The 25,205-nt window shown below is 34.0% G+C and overlaps 1 protein-coding gene across 1 annotated transcript; it reads left to right on the top strand.

Moving 5' to 3' along the window:
- Positions 1–18,923: 18,923 nt before the first annotated feature.
- On the top strand, positions 18,924–23,065 carry LOC136226446 (protein LURP-one-related 15-like). The gene is made up of 3 exons (XM_066014933.1): positions 18,924–19,262; positions 19,361–19,594; positions 22,703–23,065. The coding sequence occupies exons 1-3, from the start codon at positions 18,990–18,992 to the stop codon at positions 22,847–22,849; spliced, it is 654 nt and encodes a 217-aa protein (XP_065871005.1). The 5' UTR covers positions 18,924–18,989; the 3' UTR covers positions 22,850–23,065.
- The last annotated feature ends 2,140 nt before the right edge of the window (positions 23,066–25,205 follow it).

Here is a 25,205-nt window from a genome sequence, read left to right as displayed (position 1 = left end):
GAGCCAGAAGATGTTTTTAAATTTAACAAAATCCCTGACATCAAAGAATACCTCCGAGACTATGTTCGGAAATTGATGAAGGGACCCGTTGAAAAAAGCAAACCTGCCACCACCGTCCAGCTAGTGGATCTCGAGGAAGTGCCCCCGAAGTCTGGCGAGGAGCTGATAACCGATGGCACCGTTCTTCCTGGGGAAACACTTTCCGTGGAAAAGGAAGTCCCCTTGGCGAGCGTATCTGAGGCTGTCGAGAAGGAAGCCTCTCAAACAGGTGCTTCTCAAGCGGGTGCTTCTGGCGATAAGAATTTTAAGGAGGATGCTCTTGTGATTGCTTGATGTCTTTTTTGTTTTGTAAAACTTGTTAAGTACAATTTGTTTAATCCTCATGGTAGCTATTTATTTTACCTTTACATTTGCGTAAGTAGATATATAAGCGTCTAGGATTTATTTTGGAGTAGGTGGCCAGCCATACTCCATTGTGCGAACCTTTGTGAAGGTTTGAAGCTGTTTTATTCCTTTAGAGGAAGTAAAGCTGCCTTTAGGGATCATCTTGCGACCTATCTTTGAGGTGAAGTGATTCGCCTAGAGGACTTTGTAGACCCTTCTTTGGAAAGGGAGTAAGAGAGTGTAAAGACCTTGCGTCCAAGGATCGTTTTAACTCTATCTCGAATGGGGATCCTCTAGAGATGGATCCGCCCATGAGACTTGTCCTCTTATCTTTAAGGAGAAAAAGTAGCTACGAGATAGCAGTACTTTCTCAATGTGGAGAGCGTTGGATGCCCCCCTTCTTTTTAAGACTGGAATATTTATATTGCTGCAATAAAATTTTTAAAAAGAACATGGACAATAGAACAATTGATGTTTATTGATAGGAGAAATGCCTTATTACAGCAAGCAGGTCTTACATGTGAGCCTCGTTAAAACCTTTAATAAGAAAAACCACATGGAAAAAAAGCTTACTAAAGGAAAAAGAGTACTCAAGACCATATGTATATCTTATTTTCTAACAAAGTATTTGCGGAGATTTTGGAGGTTCCACGTGCATGGTAATGTGTTCCCCTCCATGTCTTGAATCTTAAATGTGGCGAACCCAATCTTGTCCACTATTTGATATGGTCCCGTCCAGGTGAGCCCTAGCTTGCCCTTCCCTTCTCGAGACTGGATCTTGTCCGCTTTACGGAGCACGAGGTCTCCCATATTCAGGTCTACAGGTTTGGCATTTTTGTCATGGTAAGCGGCGATCCGCTGCTTGTATGCCGCCATACGTACATAAGCCTTGTCTCTTCGCTCCTCCACTTGATCAAGACTCTCTATTAATCTGTGGTTGTTGTCCTCCTCGTAATAGAATGCAACTCTATCACTTGGGACCAGTATTTCAACTGGGATTACAGCTTCTACACCATGAGAGAGGGCAAATGGTGTTTCTCCTGTGTCCGTTCTAGGAGTGGTGCGATACGCCCATAAGACGCTTGTCAACTGATCCGCCCACTTCTTATCATGTTCCCCCAATCTTTTCTTTATTCCTTTTACGATCGTTCGATTCGTAACTTCAGTCATACCGTTGGATTGAGGATAATAAACGGAGGCGAATCTGTTCAAAATGCCCAATTTCTCACAGAAAGTTTTGAACTCGTCACAGTTGAACTGTGTTCCGTTATCAGTGATGATGGTGTGGGGTACGCCATATCTTCCCACGATATTGTCTTTAACAAATTCCACCATTCGTTCGGCCGTGATGGAGGAGACAGCTTCGGCTTCTACCCACTTGGTGAAGTGATCTACTGCCACTACCACATATTTCCTCTGTCTACGAGTAGGAGGAAACGGTCCAACGATGTCAATTCCCCAGATGGCAAAGGGTCGCCCTTCAATGATAGGCCTCTGGAGATGTTTGGCCGTGTGTGATTCATTCGCATGAATCTGACAACTATGGCATGATTCCACCAATTTTTGTGCATCAAGCTCGGCAGTGGGCCAATAAAACCCTGCTAACCTGGATTTTTTTAAGATAGTGGCGGATGCCTCATGTGCCCCACATGATCCCTCGTGCAGCTCCTTGAGGACTTGTTGTCCTTCTTCTGGCAGAATACATTTTAACCAAGGATGGCTAAATGACTTTCTATAAAGGCAATCGTTGATCACGGAGAAATAGGCCGCTTTTCTGACGATCCGCTGAGCCTCCTCCTTATCGATGGGTAGAGCTCCATCTGACAAATACTGGCGAAGGGCTATCCGCCAATCATCCTCTACTGTTGTGAGTAAGGATACTTCTTCGGAGACGAATGCCGGAGCTGCTTTAACCTCGAAGGGACATTGCGGATCTGTCCAGCTCTCTTCATTGGAAGCCATTTTTGCTAGGTGATCGGCTTCAGTGTTTGATTCTCGGGGCACATGGACCAATTCCCATTTGGTTTCTTTAGCTTCGAGGTGATCCAGCAACTTTTTGACCTCGGCAACGTATTTGGCCAGAATGTTATCCTTCACCTCGTAATTTTTGATCACTTGATTGACCATCAACTTGGAGTCACTATAGATCACGATCCGCTCGGGAGTGATTTCTTTAAGCAGGCGTAACCCTAATATTAGAGCCTCATATTCGGCGGCATTGTTGGTGGCATGGAAATCCAACTTTGCTACGTACCGCAATTTTATGTACTGGGGGCCCTTGATCACGATACCTATGCCAGCTCCATCTGCAGAGGAAGCCCCATCCATGTACATCGTCCACTCCTCTACTTGAGATTTAGGGAGATTCACCCCTTCTTCTGTGAATTCATTCACAAAGTCTGCCAAGACCTGACTTTTCAAAGCGGTCCTGCTCTCATATCGCACATCAAATTCTCCGAGGCGAATTGCCCATTCCATCAATCTCCCTGAAGTGTCCGGCTTTTGCAATACCTTTCTCATGGGTATATTCGTACGAACTATGATAGTGTGGGCCTGGAAGTATGGCCTAAGGCGGATTGTCGTGGTGACGACGGCCATAGCCATTTTATCAAGTTTAGAATACCTGGTTTCAGCATCCTTCAATACTTTGCTCACATAATAGATAGGATACTGCTGGCCATCCTCTTCTCTTATCATGACTGTGCACACATCTTTTTCTGTAACTGAGACATACATGTAAAGATTTTCACCTTTTAGGGGTCGGCTCATCATGGGCGGTTCCGTGAGAAACCGTTTGATCCCCTCGAAAGCCTTTTCACAATCCTCATTCCACTCGAATGCCTTTTGCTTCTTGATGACCTCATAAAAAGGCTGACACCTACGAGCTGAACAAGAGATAAACATGCCCAAGGCCACGACCCGCCTGTTGAGGCGTTGCACTTCCCTGATGTTCCGTGGTGCCTGCATTTCCAGAACAACCTTAACCTTGTCGGGATTTGGGCTCACTCTTTTTTCACTAATCATGAATCCCAGGAACTTTCCATATGTCGCACCAAAAGTACATTTTTCCGGGTTTAGCTTAATATTGTGGCGTCGGAGTACGGCCAGTACCTCCCTTACATCATCTGCATGCTTCTCCTCAGTGGTGCTTTTGATGATCATGTCATCTACATAGACAAAGTAGTTATCACCTTTGCTTTCTGCGAATATTTTGTTCATCATCCGCTGATAGGTGGCACCTGCGTTCTTAAGCCCAAAGGGCATGACCTTGAAGCAATAAGTGGCTTGGTGAGTCACGAACGAGGTCTTGATTCTATCCGAAGGCTCCATGGGGATTTGATGATAACTCGACTTTACGTCTGTGAAGGAGTACATAGCATGTCCAGCGGTTCCATCTACGAGTATGTCAATACACGGCAAAGGATAATTGTCCTTGGGATAAGCTTTGTTAAGATCCGTAAAGTCAATGCATATGCGGTAGGATCCGCCTGCCTTCTTCACCAAAACGACGTTCGCCAACCATTGTGTATAAAGGACCTCTTCAATGGCATCCGCCCGTTGGAGCTTGGTGATCTCTTCCTCTATCACCTTCTGCCTTTCAAGGCCATGGTTTCTCCGTTTCTGAGCTACGGGAACTGCATCTTTGTCGATGTTAAGTTTGTGAGTGATCACGTCCGGACTGATCCCTGGGAGGATCTCATCTTTCCATGCAAAGACGTCCTCCGCTTCATGGAGAACTTTGGTGATTGCTTCTTTAACTTCACCTTTGAGCCCTTTAGCCATTCGTACCTGCTTTTCATCCGCCATGAGGTACATTTCTGTCTCGCCCAAGGCCATTGTGACGAGTTTCTCTTCATCTTCGTCCCTAGATTGGGGGCGGATCATTAGTGATGCCGAATATGTCTCCTGAGCCACCTTTTGGCTCCCTCTGATCATTACACCTCCCTTGGTCGTAGGGATGTAAAGAGTTAAGTGGCGTATGGAGATGAGGGCAGCCGCCTCGGAGATAAAGGGCCGTCCGAGGATAATATTATAGGCTAACTGACCATCCAAGATAGAAAATTCCAGATCACCCTTCCAGACTTGATCCTCATCTGCTAACTCACAATCCAACGTTACTTGGCCTTTTGTCTGAATGGTATGTCCTGTCACTCCCAGGATATCCACTACAGTTGGTTCTACTTGGACTGGATCGACCATGAGTTTGGTGAAAGCTCCTCTTGTGATGACATTGCACGAGCTCTCGGTATCGATCATCACCCTTTTCATCTCCCAGCCTTCCATCATCATAGTAATGACCAAGGCATCTGCATGAGGAGAGATCTCTGGTCCTACGTCTGCAAATGGGCGATTCAGCGATGTCTTGTCAAGAGCAGTGGTTTTTGCCTTTTTCAGTACTGGTTGATACCCAGGTCCGCCTGCTATGACATTGATGGTCCCCTTTCCTTTCTTCTTTGGGTCATCCCTGGATCTATCACCATCTCCCTTTTTGCCATCATTTTGGATGAACCGATCCAACTTGCCCCTCTCAATGAGATGCTCTATTTCTCGCGCTAACTCCCAGCATGCATCTATGTCATGGCCGTTTTTCCTGTGATACTTACAATAATTTTTAGGATTTTTACCAGTATTGGTGTACTCCCCTCCTTTTGGTTCGGGGTATGAAATGCTCCGCTTGTGTTGACTGTTCTCAATCCACATAAGCACTTCACTTTTGGAAGCATTGAGAGGTGTGAAGGAGGTGACAAATGCCGATTTGTTCTTAGAACCCCTTCGCCTACTTCTAGAGGAGGAATCTTGATGCTTGTCCTTTTCCCTATCTCGATGGCGAGATTCGCTTTTGTCCCTCCTAGGCGGAGATGCTGATTCACGGCGAATGTCATCCACCTCCATAAAGTCCTTGCAGCGTTCTATTAATTCTGCCATGCTGGTGGGCTTCTTGCGGATTAGATCCTCCTGTAAACTCTTACAAGTGGTATTTTTTACCAGAGATTCCACTGCCATGGAGATATCTACATCAACAATTTGTATACACAATTTGTTGAAGGAGTTTATATAATCTCGAAGGGATTCATTCGCCTTATGCTTTAATTCAAAGAGCTTCCTGGATTTGACCACTAGAGGGATACAGCCGGCGAATTTAGCACAAAACTCTCTGCTTAGTTGGTCCCAACTATCTATCGAGCCAGGTGGTAGTGATTGGAACCAACCATAAGCGGGACCTCCTAACGTGGTGACAAACATTTTGCACAGCACTGGTTCAGTTGCACGGTTGAGGCGAAGCAATATTCGGTATTTTCTGACATGGGCCTCTGGGTTGTCAACACCCGTGTATATGGTGAGATTTGGTATTTTAAAATGCCTATCCGTTTCCTCTGCTTCAATCCAAGCCGTGAAGGGCGAATCTCGATTGGCGAACGGATTATGCCTGGCATTCTCCTCATTCATGCGAAGCACCGCAACTCGAACTCTGTCGTCAAAATTCTCTGGATCCGCCCTTGGGCGACCCCTCCATGGAGATCTGCTTGGAGAAGATGATGAACTAGATCCCGAAGATGGATCTGAGGGTGATCGTCCGCCACACCCGCCTCCGTTTCCACGTCCGCCACCTCCTCCACCTCCACCTCCTCCGCCCGGGGGAGCCTGACCGTTACCCCTCCAGAGCCTCCTGAAGGAATATGCCCATCATTCCCGTGGTGTGGTGGTGGTGGTGGTGGTCCGCCTGGATGTGGCGTGTCTACTGGTCTTTTGCTCTGTCTACGTCCAGTAGGTGGGGGTGATCTGCCTTTGCGGGAGGATCTCGGTCTTCGGGGCGAAGGCGATTCGGACCGCCTACTTTTCTCTTTTCTATGATTTTTGTGTTTTTGCCCTTCTGATCCACCCAAGGAGAGATTTGACCGTGGTCGCCTTGGGATATCTGATCCGCCCAGATTGAATCCATGGCTAGTAGATCCGCCAGCAAGGGTTTGATTGTTCCTTTGACTTCCTCCTGCGCCAGCAGGGAATAACTCTCGATTGATCGGTTGTTCTCCCAACGCCGCCGTGGTAGTTACCATGTATTCCGTATTGTGGGCTTGGAGAAATGAAGAATTGTGGGCGTTTGGTCCTAGAGTCATCTGGGGCCAAGAAGATATCGTAGATGAAGGCGCCAAGCTCCAAAACGGGGGAATGTTCATGAATGACCGCAGGCGATCACCCGTTTCAGGGCCAAACTTTTCCCCTATAGCTTCTGCACACATGTTGATGAATGCGTCCGGGGGCAAACTACTTTCAGCTTGTGTTGTGGGAGCATTTGAATCAGTGCGGCCAGCACTAGTTATTGGTGGTGTTTCAACCCCTGAGGAGGGGTTATGATCTCCATTTGTCATATTTCTTCTAATCGTGAATGAAAACCCTTTATTTGTTTAAGGATTCCACGCTCACTGCACCAATTGATGACAAGCAGAGAAATTCTGATCAACTTCCGTCCCTGTGGGGGCGTCGTTGGGTTCGACGGGGGGAAGCTCCGATGCCAAAGTCAGTAAGGAAGATCAAGAGAGCAAACTGAATTGACAAAGGGTAAGTGAAAGGTGTACCTGGATAGCCTGAGACGTAGGCTATATATAGCTAGAAATTTGTAACCTTCAGTAACTAGAAAGTCTCCATTAATGTTCCATTAATGGCGGTTACAAGTTATCTTTAAGCTGGCGGTTAGCCAATTGATAGCTCATTAATGGTCTTTATGGCCAGGTCGGCCCAGCCGTTCTAATGGCGAATGAGTGTTCAAGGAGATTCGCCTCATAGGTTCGCCGACGGGTCTCTTTTGATGGGACCTTGGTGATCCGCCAGACGGATCTCTTTGGAGGATCAATACGCGGCGTTCTTTAGGTGAATATCCCTTTTGGTCCTCGGGATAATATCTCAATGTTATAAATTATCAACTAATATTTTTTTAAAAATGAAATCATTCAATATTTTCAGCACTTATAATATTCAGTACTTATTTTTTCAGCACTTAATTTTCAGTTTTATCAAACGACACCTAAGTCACCGATTAACATAGTGTTGTTTATTGTGAAATTTGTATTTTTCACAATTTGAAAGTATTTTTTTCATATATAATATGGTCATAGAAAAACTATAAAAACATTAATTCAAACTGTAAAAAAATATAATTTCAAACACATGTGAAATGAAAAACGATTTTTTAATTAAATTAAACGTTCACAATTTCTCATTTCATTTCAAAATAATTATCATATTTGATCAAATCTTTTTTATTTCGGTCCTATTTGGTAAAACAATTTGGGGTAAAATTAGAGGTTTGAACTACTTTAAATGTTTTGATTAGTCAAACCTGTAATAATGATGTTTGGTAAAGAGATGTTTGGAAGATAATTATTGGGTCCAACAAACTAATTTTGAAAAAACTGGTTTTAGAAGTTTTTTTTAATTAGCTTGTTGTTTCATCTCGTTTAGAGGATATTTTTACCCCTAATTATTATCCTTTAACCCCAAATAAAGACTTTACCATATTATTTGTCATTTTACACAAACAGTTATTAGCAATCAACCAGGCTTTACCAGACAAGTTTACATAATCAGCTAACAGCTATTTGCCAGACAGGGCCTTCAAATTATTTGTTAGGTTAAGTTTTTAATGTATTTTTTTCCTATTTTACCCGAGTTTAATACTAATTGCAGTTTTTATCATCTTAAGTTTTTTTTATATGTGAAGAGTGGTTCAATTTAATTAGTGAAACAAAAAATGATGATTATTAATAAAGAGATAAATGGTATTTAGTCAATTTGTCATAAATTTAATGCAAATCAATCATTTTGTTAATACGTGTGATTGGTCAAATATGATAATTATTTTGAAATTGAGGGAGTAACTAATTTGGTAAGCAGTGACTTAATGATATAAAAAAATAAAGGGTTAATTACAAAATAGTACCCTGTAGTTTGGTCTTTTTGCAATGTGGTACATGTGATATTTTTTTTTCCAAACACAATCATGTGGTTGTAAAATTTTACATGTTTTTTTACTTTGCCAAATTTGACCGATAATGACCTCAAAATGAAAATTTTCAAGAATTAAACTTGTTTGGTATCATATTTACTATGGAACCATATTCTTAATTTTTCAAAATCATCATTTTTGGAGTTTCTCTCTCTAAACATTATCTTTCTCTCTCATAAAAAACAACACCTGAATGACCTCAAACTTAAAAGGTTGAAGAATTAAAGTTGTTTAAAATATCATTTAACTCTTGAAAATTTTCATTTCGAAGTCGTTATCGATCAAATTCTGACAAAGTGAACTAAAATGTAAAATTTTGCAAACCACAGGGTTGTGTTTGGAACAAAAAATACCACAGGTACCACATTGCAAAAATGCCAAACCACATGGTACTTTTTTGTAATTAACCCAAAAACAAATGATGAGAAGTTTAATGTGTTCAAATAAAATATCAAGGGCTTAATGAACCAAAATGAAAAAAATTAGGAGCCTAGTGCAGAATAAAGAACAAAACATTTGTTATTATAATGATGTCGGAAATTGATCCAAGTCGATGTTAGGGGTAAAGTTACCTTTTTAAGAAGGAGGATAATTGTTTAATTCATAAAAAAAAAGTGTATCTCGACATAAGTAATTAAAAATTACAATCTAGAAGTACATCAGAGAAGATTGAATCTGCATCTTCAATATCATAGATCGTGATAGTACAATAGTAGAGAGTGCTTGGAACTTTTTTCGGCACATGATGGAAACACACTCCATCCAAAATCGATTTCGTAGTCTTTTTTTCTAGAGCCAAATCTATGTGATGATATAAAAAGCTTTTATGTTTTTCAATGAAAGAAAACATAGTAATACTCGTATAGAGAAACAAATGACAACCACCCATAAAATGAGAAAAACTAAAAAAAAAACTACAAATATAGAAGAAAATATCAAATATATCATAGTAGATCAATTAAAAAGTTTATTCAACGAAGAAAAAGTAAAACAAAACAAAGAAAGTGTTTATCTTTCGTTAAAAGCCGGAAGAAAACTAAAAAAATCTGAATGAATAAGACGAGGGTTTCTTGATGGCTAGGTTTAGCTCTCAACCTTGATGTTGTAGTAGGAGTAAAGTTTTTCTTGACTGTCAATATTAGAAATAAAATAATACAATTTTAAACATAGCGTGTAAAATTGTTAGTGGCGGTCAATTTTAAAGATATTTTTGTACTTTATTCTTTATTATATTTAGAGAATGATTTAATACATCATTTTCTCCTAAACTTATCTGAAAAGCTTGATTGACCTCTTGAATTTTTAAAGTGTTCGGATAGCCTCATCAACTTGGATAAAATGTCCAGTTAGCCCCTCCGAACTTACATAAAATATAATCAATTAATCACCCAGTTGTAAAAAAAGTAAGTTAAATGCAGACTATATATTGCAAGTCTCTTAAAAAGTGTAAAACGACTAAGGTCATCGTCGGGCTATGCAGTTCTAATAGTAAAAAAACAAAATTTATAGTTGAATTATTAAAAACTTCCTTTTAATCTATTATGTGAATTATATAATAATATTCTAAGGTGCGTGAAGTACATCTTTCGCATGCAATTTTTTTGGGTTAATTACAAATAACTACCTTGTGGTTTAACCGATTTGAGATGTGGTACCTGTGGTATTTTTTTTTGCAAACACAACCCTATGGTTGTAATCTTTTACATTTTTTTTACTTTGCCAAATTTGATCGATAACGACTTCGAAATGAAAATTTTCAAGATCTAAATGATATTTTAAGAAACTTTAATTCTTAAACTTTTTAGGTTTGAGATCATTTAGATGTTGTTTTTTATGGGAGAGAAAGATAATGTTTAGAGAGAGAAAACTCCAAAAATGATGATTTTGAAAAATTAAGAATATGGTTTCATAGTAAATATGATACCAAACAAGTTTAATTCTTGAAAATTTTCATTTTGAAGTAGTTATCGGCCAAATTTGACAAAGTAAAAAAACATATAAAATTTTACAACCATAGGATTGTGTTTGCAAAAAAAAAAAACCCACAGGTACCACATTGCAAATCGGCCAAACCACGGAGTAGTTATTTATAATTAATCTTTTTTTTTACAACCGAGTGATTAATTGATTACATTTTGGCCCTGTTTGGGAATTAGCTGTTAGCTGATTTGACTAGTTGTTTGTGTAGACCTGTTTGGTAAAAATTAGCTGATTGATAATAGCGGTTTGTGCAAAAAGACGAATAAGGGCATTAATTTTGGTGCAGGAGAAGAGGGAGTCTATTTATTAGGGTTAAAGAAGTCAATTAATTTTAATATTACAAAACGCTAATTGAAAAAGCTCATTTTAAGAGCTTTTTCTAAATTAGCGTTTTCATCCCAAAACTCTCTCCCAAACCTCTCTCCACCAAACACTCCAATCAGCGGTTTCAATGATCAAACCTCTAAAGTTAGTTAAAACCGTTATTTTTATCCCAAAACGCTCTTTACTAAACATAGTCATATAAATTTAAGGGACAAACCGAATATTTTATGCAAGTTTGCTATCCAAAAACTTTGAAAACTTAAAAGGTGAAAAAAGCTTTTTGAAACACACGGTGCAAGACTTGTAAACAAAATTCCAAATTAAAGAGAAAGCATCTCGACACCATTCAACTTAACCTTACCGCCTTTCGCTTTTGGAAGTCAAAATATGGAAATTGTATAGTTTAATGGCACATCGTAAGTGCACTAATCTTTCTTTCTTTCTTTTTTTCATCAATCCTTTTTTTTTTATATTGCTTTATATCGAAGCCATCCTTTTTCTTTTATATTGCTTTATATCGAAGGTATTTTTCTTTTCCTTATTTATTTTGGGTGTTGTTATTTACCGCTCCTACTTTCTCACTTACCGTTCGGTTTTTACCATTTTTGCCCATTCCTCTTGTTTTTGCCCTCAATTTTTTTTTTAAAATTTTAAAAAATATTCAAAATTTTTAAACTTTTTTGAAATTTTACCTTGGCGGGCCAAATGACCCGCCATCCTTAAGGGAGTGGCGGGCCAATGACCCGCCATGCTTAAGGGAGTGGCCGCCACTAGACATGGTTTTCAAGAATTAAGGGATAAGGTACTAAAATAGGGTTAAGGTTTTTGGGGAAGTACCAATTTACGCTCAACGTTCAAAATAGCACCAATATAGGCTTAACATTTACAACATAATATCAATTTAGGCTTAACGTTTACAATATAGCATCAATTTAGACCTCACGTACAAAATAGCATCAATAGAGGGTGCTCAAAAGAGTGTCAGCTAATGTGATATTAAGTTTGACAACTCTTTGAAGGGTGTCTATTATTGGAAAGACGATGAGTGCCAAGAAGGTTGCCAAATTTTTTTTAATATAAAAAAGTGACCTACTTATTGATGCACTTTTTTTATGACTCTTTCTCTATTAAGTAATGATTTGTGGAGTCAATGTAGCAATTTTTAAAGTTGCTTATTATTGGAACATTTTTAAACAAAAGTTGTCAAAAGTGATGTGGATTATTAAATTAATAAAATATTATATTTTAATATGATGCGTTAAGTTTTGACACTGTTTGAAGCAATCTCTATTGGAGATGCTCTAAGAAATTAAGGTTCCATTTGGTTGCTGAAAATATTGTACACATTCGGTGAAAATAAATCTAGCAAATTTTTTTAAATCAATTAATTAAAAATTATACGAAGAAAATGAGAAAGATATTTTACATTTTTTAAATGATTAATTTTTTACTAAATTTAAACTTTATTCTATTTCTTTTTATCATTTTAAAAATAATAATCGTCCATAATTTCACTGTACTCCTTCCATTCCTTTATACAGTAAAACCTCTATAAATGCATATCGTTGGGACCGGAGAAAAATATTCATTAAGCGAGATTATTTATTTATCGATAAATGAATAAATTATTCATTTATCAATAAATTAATAAATTATTCATTTGTCGATAAATATTCATTAGATATGCAATTATCTTGTTTAGGAAATATATTATTTGATTGATTTGTAATTATCACATTAGCATAACTACAAATCAATCAAATAATTATATACATAATTATAGGCACAATTATAGGTCTTGTTTTTTTTTTTTTTGTAAACTCTTGGGTATTTATATTGATGAATATATATATTTTGTATGTAATTTAATAATTATTACTTTATATTTTCATTGGGCCCTTAAGGATTTAAATATTTTTTATTACTTAATGCATTTAGCGAGGTTATTACTTTAACCCATTGGCCCAAGTCGGGACCGGAAGAATTTATTATATAATCGAGGTTATTAGTTTATCGAATATTCATTTATCGAGGTTTAACTGTATAGGTTATTCTGACAAATTAGTTTTTTCCTCAAATATAAGTCATTTTAGGATTTCAAGAACTTTTAGTTTAGTTTTTTGATTCAAATATTAAATTTTTTGTATTGGTACATGTTTTCTTTTTAATATTCCAATACTTATTCTCCAATAGTGATATGAGAGAAAATTATTTTTAATTAATTAATATATTTTTTAATTTGTGTGAAATATCATAAAAATGACTTATAGAAAAGAATGGAGGAGTAGTATTTAAATCCTATTAACAAATTAAAAAAGAGTGCTTAATAATTTTATTTAGTGAAGTTTAAAAAAAAAAAATTTATTTAGTGATAAGCATATTAAATTTGTTGACTTTTTCATTGTCATGATAATACAGTTTAGTTTTAGTTGACTTGTTTTCAATAATTTTTATTTTTATTATTAGGAAAAATACATATTTATACCTCTAATCAATTTAATTTTTAATAATTAACCTCTTGATTTTTTAAACGAATATATTCAGCTCATGATCAAGTATTTTTGTACTCATTGTGACTAATCTTTTAAACGAAGATATTAAACTTTTGATCATTTATTTTTAATACATTAAACCTTCTTAAACGATTGAGTTATGTATATGATTCAAATTTTATTTAGCTTAACTATTCTGACACGGGATTGCCAAAGAAATTATTAAATCAAATAATTTTTAATTGCATATTTTACTTTAGTAAAACATTTATATCTGTATAGTTTTATGCATATTTTACTATAGTTTTATAGTTTTATGTAAATTAAACGGAGTTTGGAATATTTATGTAATCGGTCTCGTGTTAAAAAATTTATGGTAGATGCATAGGGGACACAATTTGCGAACGGCTTTGTTGAATACGGAGAATTTTGCAGTGACAACTTATCCAAACGTGGATTATGCATTTATTATGGCTCTTGTGGTGGTTCTTGATGAGATCAACAATGATCGGAGCGGTGTTGATTAACTATATATTACTGTCTCTGTTGTATTATATTTTTTTTTGGTAGAATAAAGTTTAGATAAGGGTAGATCTACCCACCCCTAAGGTCTGTTGTATTATCTTTATGTTTGTGATGTTATTAGCAATGTTATGAGCAGGAAAATTTTTGGGCGGGCGAACAAAAATAAAAATTAATAGTAATAGGGGTCAAGTTATAGAATATTAATTTGGTGCGGCATGCCCGTCGCCCACGTCGTGCGGGTGCGCCCCTAACCCGATGGTTAATCAATTGCACCCCCTGCGCGTGAGAGAGCCTTTTCTCTAGTAATTGGTTAAAGGCTTGTAAAGCTCATATGCCTATAAACTAGTTAAGTTCTCATTTCTTTCCTACGTGGGATGTAAGTGTTTAATTTCATTTTATCTTTTTTCAAACCATTTCAAGTGGTTTACTTTGAGCATCAATTTCTCATTCATCATTTGTCCATTTTGAGTTTATAATATATTTTTAAAAAGATCTTATGGCATAGAATACGTTGATATATTTCAATTTATTCTGAATTTAATTTATTCATTATATATTTAAGACTAAAATTAACAAAAAAATAACAAACCAAAAATTGTTTATAATTTATTTTGAATATATATAATGTATAAAAATATTTTTAAATTAATTATATATATTTAATATATATAAATATTATTTATTTATTTATTACGTCATTCGGTTCGACCAATCCGAACCATCTGGTCCAACCAAGTGACCCGTGACCCAGTTATCAATCCGGTTTGATGTTCGGTCCGGTTCTGATAACATTGGTTATTAGTGTTTATATAACGTTTTTAAATATCAATTTATTTTATTAGGTTTGTGGCATGGATTCTTACAATTGCATAATTTTTGGAGTGACTTGATCAAATGAATTTAACTGTTCATAATTAAATATAGACTTATTTTACAATGGAAATTAAAATTATTGTAAAACTTAAATTTAATAAGTTTAGATCTAATAGTTATTGATTAAATTCATTTGGTCAAGCACTTTTGATGGTAGACGAAAAATCACATATGGAATCCTTTCGAGCATAAATTTGACTATCCGATGAAAAGAAATCCCTCGGGTTCTAGTGATTCAATTTAGAGTATGACTTGATACATCATTTGCCTATTAACTTGTCTAAAAAGATTGATTGGCGTCCTAAACTTTTAAAATGTTCAGATAGCTCCATCAACTTGTATAAAATATCTAGTTAGTCCCTTGAATTTGCATAAAATTTAATCAATTAATCACTCAGTTGCACACAAAAAAAGAGTAAGTTAAATGTGAAAGATGTATTACAAGTATCTTAAAAAAGTGTAAAACCACCAAGGTCGGGGTATATACGGTTCTAATAGAAAAGAAAATTTTAGTTGAGCAAGTAAGAATTTTCTTTTTAATCTATTATGTGAATTATGTAATATTATTTTAAGGCGTATGCAACACATCTTCCACACACAGCTCACTTTTTGGCAACTACGTGATGAACTGATTACATTTTATGCAAATTTAGAGGACGAACTGAATATTTTATGCAAGTTGAAGAAACTATAAAAAACTTTGAAAATTTAAGGAGCCAATCAAACTTTTTGGAAAAGTTTAGGGGCAAATGATGTAGTACATTTAAACCTTGAAAAATGAATGTTGGATAAAGTAATAACCTCGTTTATATAATAAATTGTTTCGGTCCCAACTTGGGCCAATGGACTAAAATAATAACATCACTAAATGCATTAAGTAATAAAAATATTTAAATCCTTAAGGGCCCAATGAAAATTTAAATTAATAATTATTGAATTAAATACAATATATATATATATATATATATATATATATATATATATATATATATATATAAACCTTTCAAATGATGAGAAGCTATTTGAGGAGAAAAAAAATGTGTACTTGGAATATATCTTCTACCTTTTATAGCTAAATACTAAACCTTTTCATTTGCTATGCACAAGAACTTAGTTTTAAATGTATTAAGTTTTACCAAAAAAATAAACGTCTATATATTCAAGTAATAGTTTAATTGATGTCTTTTGATTTTTTTTACCACATACAATGTATGCATTTTGCAATGAAAAATTATCTAAAAAACAATAAATATTGATTTATCGATAAATGAATAATTTATTCATTTATCGATAAATAAATAATCTCGCTTAATGAATATTTTTTTCCGGTCCCAAGGATATGCATTTATCGAGGTTTTACTGTAAGTCTTTAGATAATATACGCGAGTAGCGTTCACCTGGACCTGAATGATCAAATAAATTTAGTTTATTTATTGTTAGATTTAAACTCATTAAATCTACACATTAGAATACCTTAAATCTCCACTGTAGAATTATAATTAATATAAATCTAACGGTTTTGGTCGTTCAAAATTAATGTGAACGCTACTGAATTATACACACCGTGTGAAACACGAGTTCTTATATTAAGTACCCGGTCTTCCATGTCACTCGGAGAACCCCCAATTCACATTTGGACACGTGTATTGTGACCATACGTAATAATTAAAATAATGAGACCTCTTATAATATGTATGAATCCATATCACACGTGTCAAAATATATATAGAAGGTCCTCCATATGATATGGAAAACCGGATGCTTTTAATGATTTGCCGTGAAACACATAGGTGCAAGACTTGGTAAACAAAATTTCAAATTAAAGAGAAAGTATCTAGACCCATTCAACTTAACCTTATCGCCTTTCGTTTTCGGAAGTCAACATATGGAAATTGCATAGTTTAATGGCAAACAAACATCATAAGTGCATTGATCTTTCATTTTCTTTCCATCAATCTTTTTAATCTTTTAGTTCGATCCGAGGCGGAGATAGGGCGACCGGGTCCGGATCCCTCCGGTCAACGGAACCACCATGACTACGAGTAGTTTCGATCCCCCTATCTTACAAAATTTAAAGTTGTGGTGATTCTGGTCTTCTTGTTTCCAAGAAATTTAGCTCGGATGCTATATTAGTACTCAAAAATTGGCCCAGGTGCCATTAAGTCCTCTCCAAATCCAAAATTTCAATTTTTTTTAGGTCTGTTAGACACTCTCTAAGTCCAAATTTCTAATTTTTTTGGCCTGTTACGCCACAATTAAATCCAAATTCTATTTTTTCACCTACTAGGCTCTCTCTAAATTTGAATTTTTTTTATTAGACACCGATTTAGCAAAAAAAAAATTTCTACACCATGTGTAAAATCGACCCCCAAACCGAGTAATCATGTATTCGCCACTGCAAGTCCTTCACATTAAGCTCGTAATGATAATAGGAAGTTAAATTTTAATATAAAATTCGATTAAAATAGTGTATTCATTTTACATGCGTTAGAAATTTGTATTTTTCACGGTTTGAAAATAGATTTTGATACATTTAATGTGACTACATGGGACTATAAAAACTTTAATTTTAAATTGTAAAAAATATAATTTCAAACATAGATGAAATGAAATAAAATGGATAACAATTTTTGAATTGGATTAAATGTTCATAATTAGTCCATTCATTTCAAAATAATTGACACATTTAATTAATTTATTTTATTTCATATTATTTGTCAAATATATTTTTTAATGCAATTTTTTTTTATTTTATACCGTTATTAATATGTTTAATATTAATTGCAGTTTTTATCGTTTTAACTTTTCTATATATCGTTTCAAAAAAAACTTTTCTATATATAAAGAATGGTTCAATTTAATTAGTGAAACAAAAAAACGATGATTTTAAAACGGACCAATAACTAATTTTACAAGTATAGATAATGTAAGAACAGTTGGTGTTGTTATCCCAATGGTACCAATAATTTTCAGGGGTGAGAGAGAGCTCATTCTCTCTCTCTCTCTTTTTTTTTTTCTCAGCTCTTTATCTTTTCTTCTTCTTCTCAATTCAACGTGACACCACCATCACCGTTTTACTGTCTGTTCTAATCTTCTTATCAGGTTCAATTAGAGGGAGAAGGAAAAAGTTTGTCTTCATTCTTCATCCTCCATCAATGTTTTAGATTTAGTTAGCTTCAATTTTACTTTTCTTATTGGTTTTAAAGTCTTTATCCCTTATCGAACTTTTTTTTCCGTCAGATCTACCTTTGCTAGCTATACTTCTTTCATTTATTATTATTTTTTCGATAACCTCTTAACTTATATAAAATATTCAGTTAGTCCATTGAATATATGTAAAATATAATCAATTAATCAATTGGTTACAAAAAAAAAGTTGCATCGAGAGGATGTGTTGTACACGCCTTAGAATATTATTACATAATTTATAAAATAGGTTAAAATAAAGTTCTTATTTTTCAACTGTAAAACTTGTCTTTTTTATTATTAGAACCATATATATTCTGACCTTGGTTATTTTATTTTTTATTTTTTTAAAATACGTATAATACAATTTCCGTATTTAACTTACTATTTTACAATTAAATGATTAATTAATTATAATTAACACTGTTTTTTTTATAGAAATTGCAACGAGACAGAACTTGGACGGGGTGAGCATCCATGGCCCAAGAACTGTCAAACCCGCAATGTATTAATAAAAGAAAAAAGTGAGTATTTGAACAAGAGAAGAGGAAGGAGAACAAACAAAAAAAAAGAGGAGAAAAGTTAGGAAAAGTCAAGAAAAACGCAAATGTGAAATACTATAAATGTCATCATTGATAAACCTGTGACAAAAAAAACAGGAGCTGAAAGCCACCAATTGATCACAGAGAAAAGACTCCAAATTTTACCAATGCATCATCAACTTTATTTCCTTCCCTAAAGATGTGTGAAAATTCCCTAAAGATGTGAAAAGAGAATGTTCATCCTAGAGCAAAAGTTGAGACAATGCAGTCACTCTTGTTGAATACTCCAAGGAACATCCATGGAACGGTGTCTAAGCAGACTAACTACGTACATTGAGTCTGACTCAACCCAGAGCTGATGCTTTTTTCTCCCAAGCAAGTTTAATTGCGAAAATATCGGCTCTCAATTTAACTATATAAGCAAAAGAAGGAATGGTAAAAAAAAGCAAAACAACTTTTGAAAAAGTCTCTATAATTGCGAAAAATACTTTCCGCTCCGGCCTCCCCGTATGTAATTGTTATGTTATGCAAGTTTAGAAGGTTATCGGAACATTTTAAAAGCACGGGACGAATCAAGTTTTCTATAAATTCAACAAAAATTTGCAAGTTGACAAGAAGCCAGGCTGTATTAGTAGTATATAACAACGAGGTGGACTGCTATCTTAAACAGTGACTACAGAGATGGCGCAACCTAGCAACCCAGTTCCGGCGATGACAACTACACCAATACCGCTAGAAAGACCGGTGGTGGTGATCGGACCACAATACTTAGCACAATATCCAGTCGATCTAATCATCTCCACAAAGATCTTCACATTCGGCGAAAACGATTTCAGCATAAAAGACGTCAACGGAGCCCTAATTTTCAAGATCAAAAGTAAATTCATGAGCATCCACGATCGCCGCTTTCTCAAAGACGCCGCCGGTAACACTATTGTCAATCTCCGCCAGAAGGTCCGTCCGTCTACTCTCTCTCTCTCTGATTCTGTCGATCTATTTGTTTTTTTTTTGTTCTAGTTGGAGATTTTGAATTAGTTGATAAATAAATTCAGATCAGGACTGCTCACCGGAGATGGGAGGCGTTTAGGGGAGAAAGCACCGATGAGAAAGATTTGTTGTTTAGTGTGAGGAAATCGTCGTTGTTTCAGATGAAAACACAGTTAGATGTGTTCTTAGCCGGAAATAAATCTGAAGAAGTTCCTGATTTCAAGATCAAAGGAGGTTGGATGGAGAGCTCTTGCACTATTTTTCTCGGAGATGGAAACTCCAAAACCATTATTGCACAGGTAATTCTTTTTTAAATTTCCACTTTATTATTATGTTTCTTTTCAAATACTATAGGAAAAAAAAAAGAATATAAACCCCTGTTTATATCCGTCCCATAATATAAATTATTCTAAGATTTTCACACAAATTAAGAATTGAAACGTTAAAAAACATATAAATCAAAACAAAAAATTTAATGTTAGGACTAAAACATTAAATTAAAAATTCTTAAAAAACTAAAATAACTTATATTTTAGAAAAAAAATCACTTTCTAAAATAATTTATATAATGGAAGGGAGAAAGTAATATTTTATTTTTTAATTGATCCGTGTCGTTTTTGACAATTTCTATTAAAAAAACATTTAAATAGTAAGTAATTTTAAAAACGGCTGCAGTTACTCTAATAGTAGATAATTAAATTATATTTTGTATATAATTTTGTATATAATTTATTTTTATTATAAATGTTGTTATAAAAATGAACTAATAGTAGATAATTAAATTATATTTTTATATTAAAAAAAATTATATACTATTGTTAGAAGGTTGCTAAAAAGTGGTACTATTGCTTAAAAATTTTAAACATTCACCGTCATTCCAATAGATAATCATTTTTAAAAGTTGACAAAGTCATTGCTATATCATCAAACACTTTTTCATAACACTTTCTAATGAAAATACTCACAATTGACCCTTATTATTATTTGATAATATTTTATTAAGTTTTGGATGAAAAATTAATAATTTTGTTAAAAAAATGTGTAAAAAATAAATTTTTTTTTTGACACAAATTAGTTTTTACTGAAAAATTATCTTATTTATTCATATATTAAGTCAATATAGGAAAAAAAATTATATTTACATGTTATATGTTAATGATACAAAATTGTCTCCTGTGTTATTAACAAATTGGCAAAATAACTTAAATGTCGCGTACAAGAATACTTCCCGACAAATAACAAAATTTTAGATATACAGAAGCTAGATATGAGTTTAATCTTCAAAAAAACTAAGATCCCTTTTAGTTCCTGAAAATATTGAATGGAAAAATATTTTCATAATTTTTTTTTGATGAAAATAAATCTAACAAAATTTTTTAAATCAATTAACCGAAAAGTTTACGTAAAAAATGAGAAAAATATTTTACATGTTTTAAATGATTAAAATATTTTAATAAGCTTTTTAAACTTTACTTAATAGTGGTCCATACCTTCATGTTTTTCATCCAAAATACTCCCTCCATTCCATTATATAGGTCATTCTAGCAAATTGGTTTTTTCCCTAAATATAAGTCATTCTAGGATTCCAATACTTATTGCCCAATAGTGACATGAGAGAGAATTATTTTTTGTATTGGTACATGTGTTTTTTAATATTCCAATGCTTATTGCTCAATAGTGACATAAGAGAGAATTTTTTTTAATTAACCAATATATTTCTTAATTTGTGTGAAATACCCTAGAATGACTTATATAATGGAATGGAGGGAGTAGTACTTAAAGCTTACTAAAAAAATATGCGATTGCAGACATTAATAAATTTTAAAAAAAATACTTAATAATTTTATTTAATGATAAGCATATTAATGGGTGTTTGGTAACTGCTTTTCGACCTCCTGTTTGCCTTTTCACTTTGAAAAGGAGAGTTTAAGGTGTTTGTTTAGACACCTCCAGTTTGCCTTTTATAGCCGAAAAATAGTTTTTTATAAAAGTCGGGAATCCCTGCTTTTTGTAACAGCAGCCTTTTCAAACAACAAACAGCAAACCGTAACAGGAAACAGCAAACAGTAACAGCAAACAGCAGATAAAACAAACGGACCCTAATTTTGATGACTTTTTTCTGAAAAGGTCATGACTTTTTCAATATTTTTTATTTTTATCATTAGGAAAAAATACACATTTTAGCCTCTAACTTATTTAATTTTTAATAATTAAGCTTTTGATTTTTAAATACATATATTCAGCCGCTTCTCAATTATTTTTGCACATATTACGTCCATAATTTTTTTATATATATATAAGAAAAAACCATTCATTAAATAGAATCAGAATATAAGATGTGGACAATTAAATCTGGAGGACTAGTATGCCACTCCATCAGTCTTAGCCTAGAATAGGAAGGCCTTGCAAGTTCATGGGCAAACTATTCGTCGAACGACTAGTAAAAATGATACTAACACCATTAAACGAATGAATCAACCTATTACAACTATCAAGAACAAAGCCATAATAAGATGTGAAGGCATGTTGATTAAGATCTAAAACCATCATCTCTACACCGGTTTCAACAAAACAGTCGTCCATACCCTTTCTGTTGAGCCAACTTAGAACTTTCCGAATACACATAGCTTTCCTTACACAAGACACGTCCATAATCTTTTAAATGGAGACATTATTAGGTCATTGATAATTTATTTTTATACATTAAGTTCTCCTTGAACATAATTGTGATTCAAATTTCATTTAGCCAAATTGTTTTAACACATAATTATCATGATAATTTTTTAAAAGCTTAATAGGTACTCAGCCCCCTAAACTTGTAACTTTTTTTTCACCTGACCCCCTCAACTTAGGGGACAACCTCTCAACCCTCTCAACTCTCCAAAAACATCACATACAGCCCCTTATATCCCTATATTCGGTCAAAATATTGACCCGTATAGAAAACGCGCTTGACTATTGACCACACCAATGTCACGTGTTATTTTTTTATTAAAATTTTCCATTCTGACATAAGAATTCTGATCGAAATCCATCTCTAGTAGTTGCTCACCGAGCAGAGGTCTCAATGGAAAAATTTAATAAAAAATGACATATGGCATTAGTGTGTGGTCAACAGTCAAGCGCGTTTTCTACATGGGTCAATATTTTGACCGAACATAGGAGTGTAAGGGGTTGTATGTGATGTTTTTGGAGAGTTGAGGGGTTGAGAGGTTGTTCCCTAAGTTGAGGGGGCCAGGTGAAAAAAAGTTACAAGTTTAGGGGCTTGGGTGCCTATTAAGCCTTTTTTAAATGCATATTTTACTTTAGAGAAATAGTGGTATCTGAATAGTTTTACATAAGTTAAACGGAGTTTAGGTGTAATCGGTCTGTCAATAATAATTTAATGTGTTAAAAAAATATGGCAGATGCACAGAGGACACAATCTGCAAACGGCTTTGTTGGATACGGAGAATTTTGCAGTGACAACTTATCCAAACGTGGATTATGCATTTATTATGGCTCTAGTGGTGGTTCTTGATGAGATCAACAATGATCGGAGCGGTGTTGATTAACTATATATTACTCTCTCTGTTGTATTATCTTTTTTGGTAGAATAAAGTTTAGATAAGGGTAGGTCTACCCATTCCTAAGATCTGTTGTATTGTCTTTAATATGCTAGTATTGGACTGTTTAAGGGTTTTTTTTTTAGGTGAGTTATTTAAGGTTTGTGATGTTATTAGTGTTTATGTAATGTTTTTAAATATCAATGTATTTTATTAGGTTTGTGACATGGATTCTTACGATTGCATAATGTTCGGAGTGACTTGACCAAATGAATATAGATTTATTTTACAATGGAAATTAAAATTATCGATAAAACTTAAATTTAATAAGTTTAGATCTAACAGTACTAAATTTATTTGGTCAGTCACTGATCAGGTGAAAATCACCGTTATAATATTATGAGATTTGTTGTTGCTAGTTTATCTTGTTATTATTATGTGAAGTTATTCATAGGCTTTTTATAATTTACTTCTGATGGTAAACGAAAAATCACATATGGAATCCTTTCGAGCATAAATTTGAATATTTGATGAAAAGAAATCCCTCGGATTCTAGTGATTCAATTTATTTTATTTTTGAAAGAATTTTATTCTTTTATTATTAAGGGAGTCATTTATAAACTTTTTTCTGTTTTGGTAAAAAATAATCCAAGTAATTAATCATTAAATTAATGACGACTATATCCTTAATTCTACTTAATTTTAAATTTAGTTGTGATTGGAAATAAACATGCTTTTAAAGAAAACAATAAAATGTCGATTTCAAGTTAATTTTCAAAAATCAAAAGTAAAAAAAAAAGAAAAACATAAGGAGAGACTGAAATTTAAACTTGATTTTGTTATTTTCCCAAATTCTAAAATATAAAAACTGAAATTGGGCATTGAAGAGAGATCCAAAAGGAAAAAGAAATTCAATTCATGTTACATATACATTTTCAGTGGCAAATAAAAGATTACTCGGTTAGGGACCGATTTTATATGTGCGTTCGATTTTTTTTTTTCTAAATCAAACTTCTTCAATTTTTTTTTGGTATATACGTATGTTATAATTTGAATGGTCAAGAACCAATTTTTAAGTATTAATATACATTTTTTCAAAATTAAGCTAGATTTCGTTTAAAAGTCCTAACAAGTAAAAAAATTTGGATTTAGAGAAGGTCGAACAAGTAAAAAAAATTAAAAATTTTGATTTGAGGGTCTATCAGGCCAAAAAAAAAGTAATAATTTGGATTTAAGGAGGGTTTAACAGGCAAAAAAAAAAACAATTAGAAATTTGGATTTAGAGAGACCTAAAATGTCCAAAAATTAGAAATTTGGATTTAGGGCGTACCTAATAGGATCAAAATATTGAAATTTTGAATTTTGGACAAGTCTAACACTTAATGAACCATTTTGAGAGCCTAATTCAACACCCCATTTAGACAGGGGGTCGAAACTACCACGGGTCAAGGTGGTTTCGGCGGCCGGAGGGGTCTCGACCCTCCTGTCTACGCCTCTGTATACATTTTTTTCACTATAACAATTATCTTTTATATAATGATAGACAAAAAAAAAATTCATTGATCGGACCTATTATTCTCGCAGTACTGTAAAATTTATCGCAGAAAGGAATATTAGCAAAAACCTGAATTTTAGGAAGTTGCGAATGACAAAACGTTGGCAATCGTAGAAAAGATTCATTTGAAGCAGAGTTTGAGCATACCAAACGTTGGCTCGACTCGGCTCGATTACAGTCCTATGTACAGGGACGAATGTGGCGGTTGCTTTCTGTTTGGATTGGAGAAAAAATTCGAAACTAATACGTACTAGCTTCTTATGTTGAATGGAAGTTTGAAGAACGATCTTGAAGAATCGGCGGAATAGCCCACCGCCGGAGAATTTGATTGATATAAATGCTTCTTGCTGTTTACTGCCGATGATTTCTCGGGAGGCATTACTACAGGTTTGGATTCTTTTCGTGTTTCAAAGTTTATGTTACTCTATACCATGGTTGTCAAAACCGGACCGGTCAAAGAACCGGAAAAGACAAAGGGTTAAGGGTTTGAGGTTTAACCGGGGTCCAACCAAAGTTTAACCGGTATTAAAAAATCATATGAAAATTATAATTCTATTTGTATTTAATCTTATAACATAGTATAATATTAACTATATTCATCAAAGTTATATTAATAATATTTATTTAACATATAATAAATAAATATAAAAATTAAAAAAATATACATTTAAAATTAATAGTGATTATTTTTATTAATAACTAACATGTAAATATGCTAATAGGATATGTATTTTGTAATTCAACTTCAATCTTAATTTATTAGATTTTTAAAATTTATTTGTATATATTTAAAATTTAATACTAATTAAA

Source organism: Euphorbia lathyris, chromosome 4 (assembly GCF_963576675.1).
Source record: "Euphorbia lathyris chromosome 4, ddEupLath1.1, whole genome shotgun sequence".
Classification (NCBI taxonomy): domain Eukaryota; kingdom Viridiplantae; phylum Streptophyta; class Magnoliopsida; order Malpighiales; family Euphorbiaceae; genus Euphorbia; species Euphorbia lathyris.
Note: the sequence above shows the minus strand (reverse complement) of the source record. Positions and strands in the feature narration are given on the sequence as shown.

Coding starts and splice junctions, on each gene's coding strand:
- LOC136226446 (XM_066014933.1), top strand. CDS start 18,990: ATGGCGCAACCTAGCAACCCAGTTCCGGCGATGACAACTACACCAATA. Junction 19,263..19,360: donor TTGTCAATCTCCGCCAGAAG/GTCCGTCCGTCT, acceptor AAATAAATTCAG/ATCAGGACTGCTCACCGGAG. Junction 19,595..22,702: donor CCAAAACCATTATTGCACAG/GTAATTCTTTTT, acceptor AAAATATGGCAG/ATGCACAGAGGACACAATCT.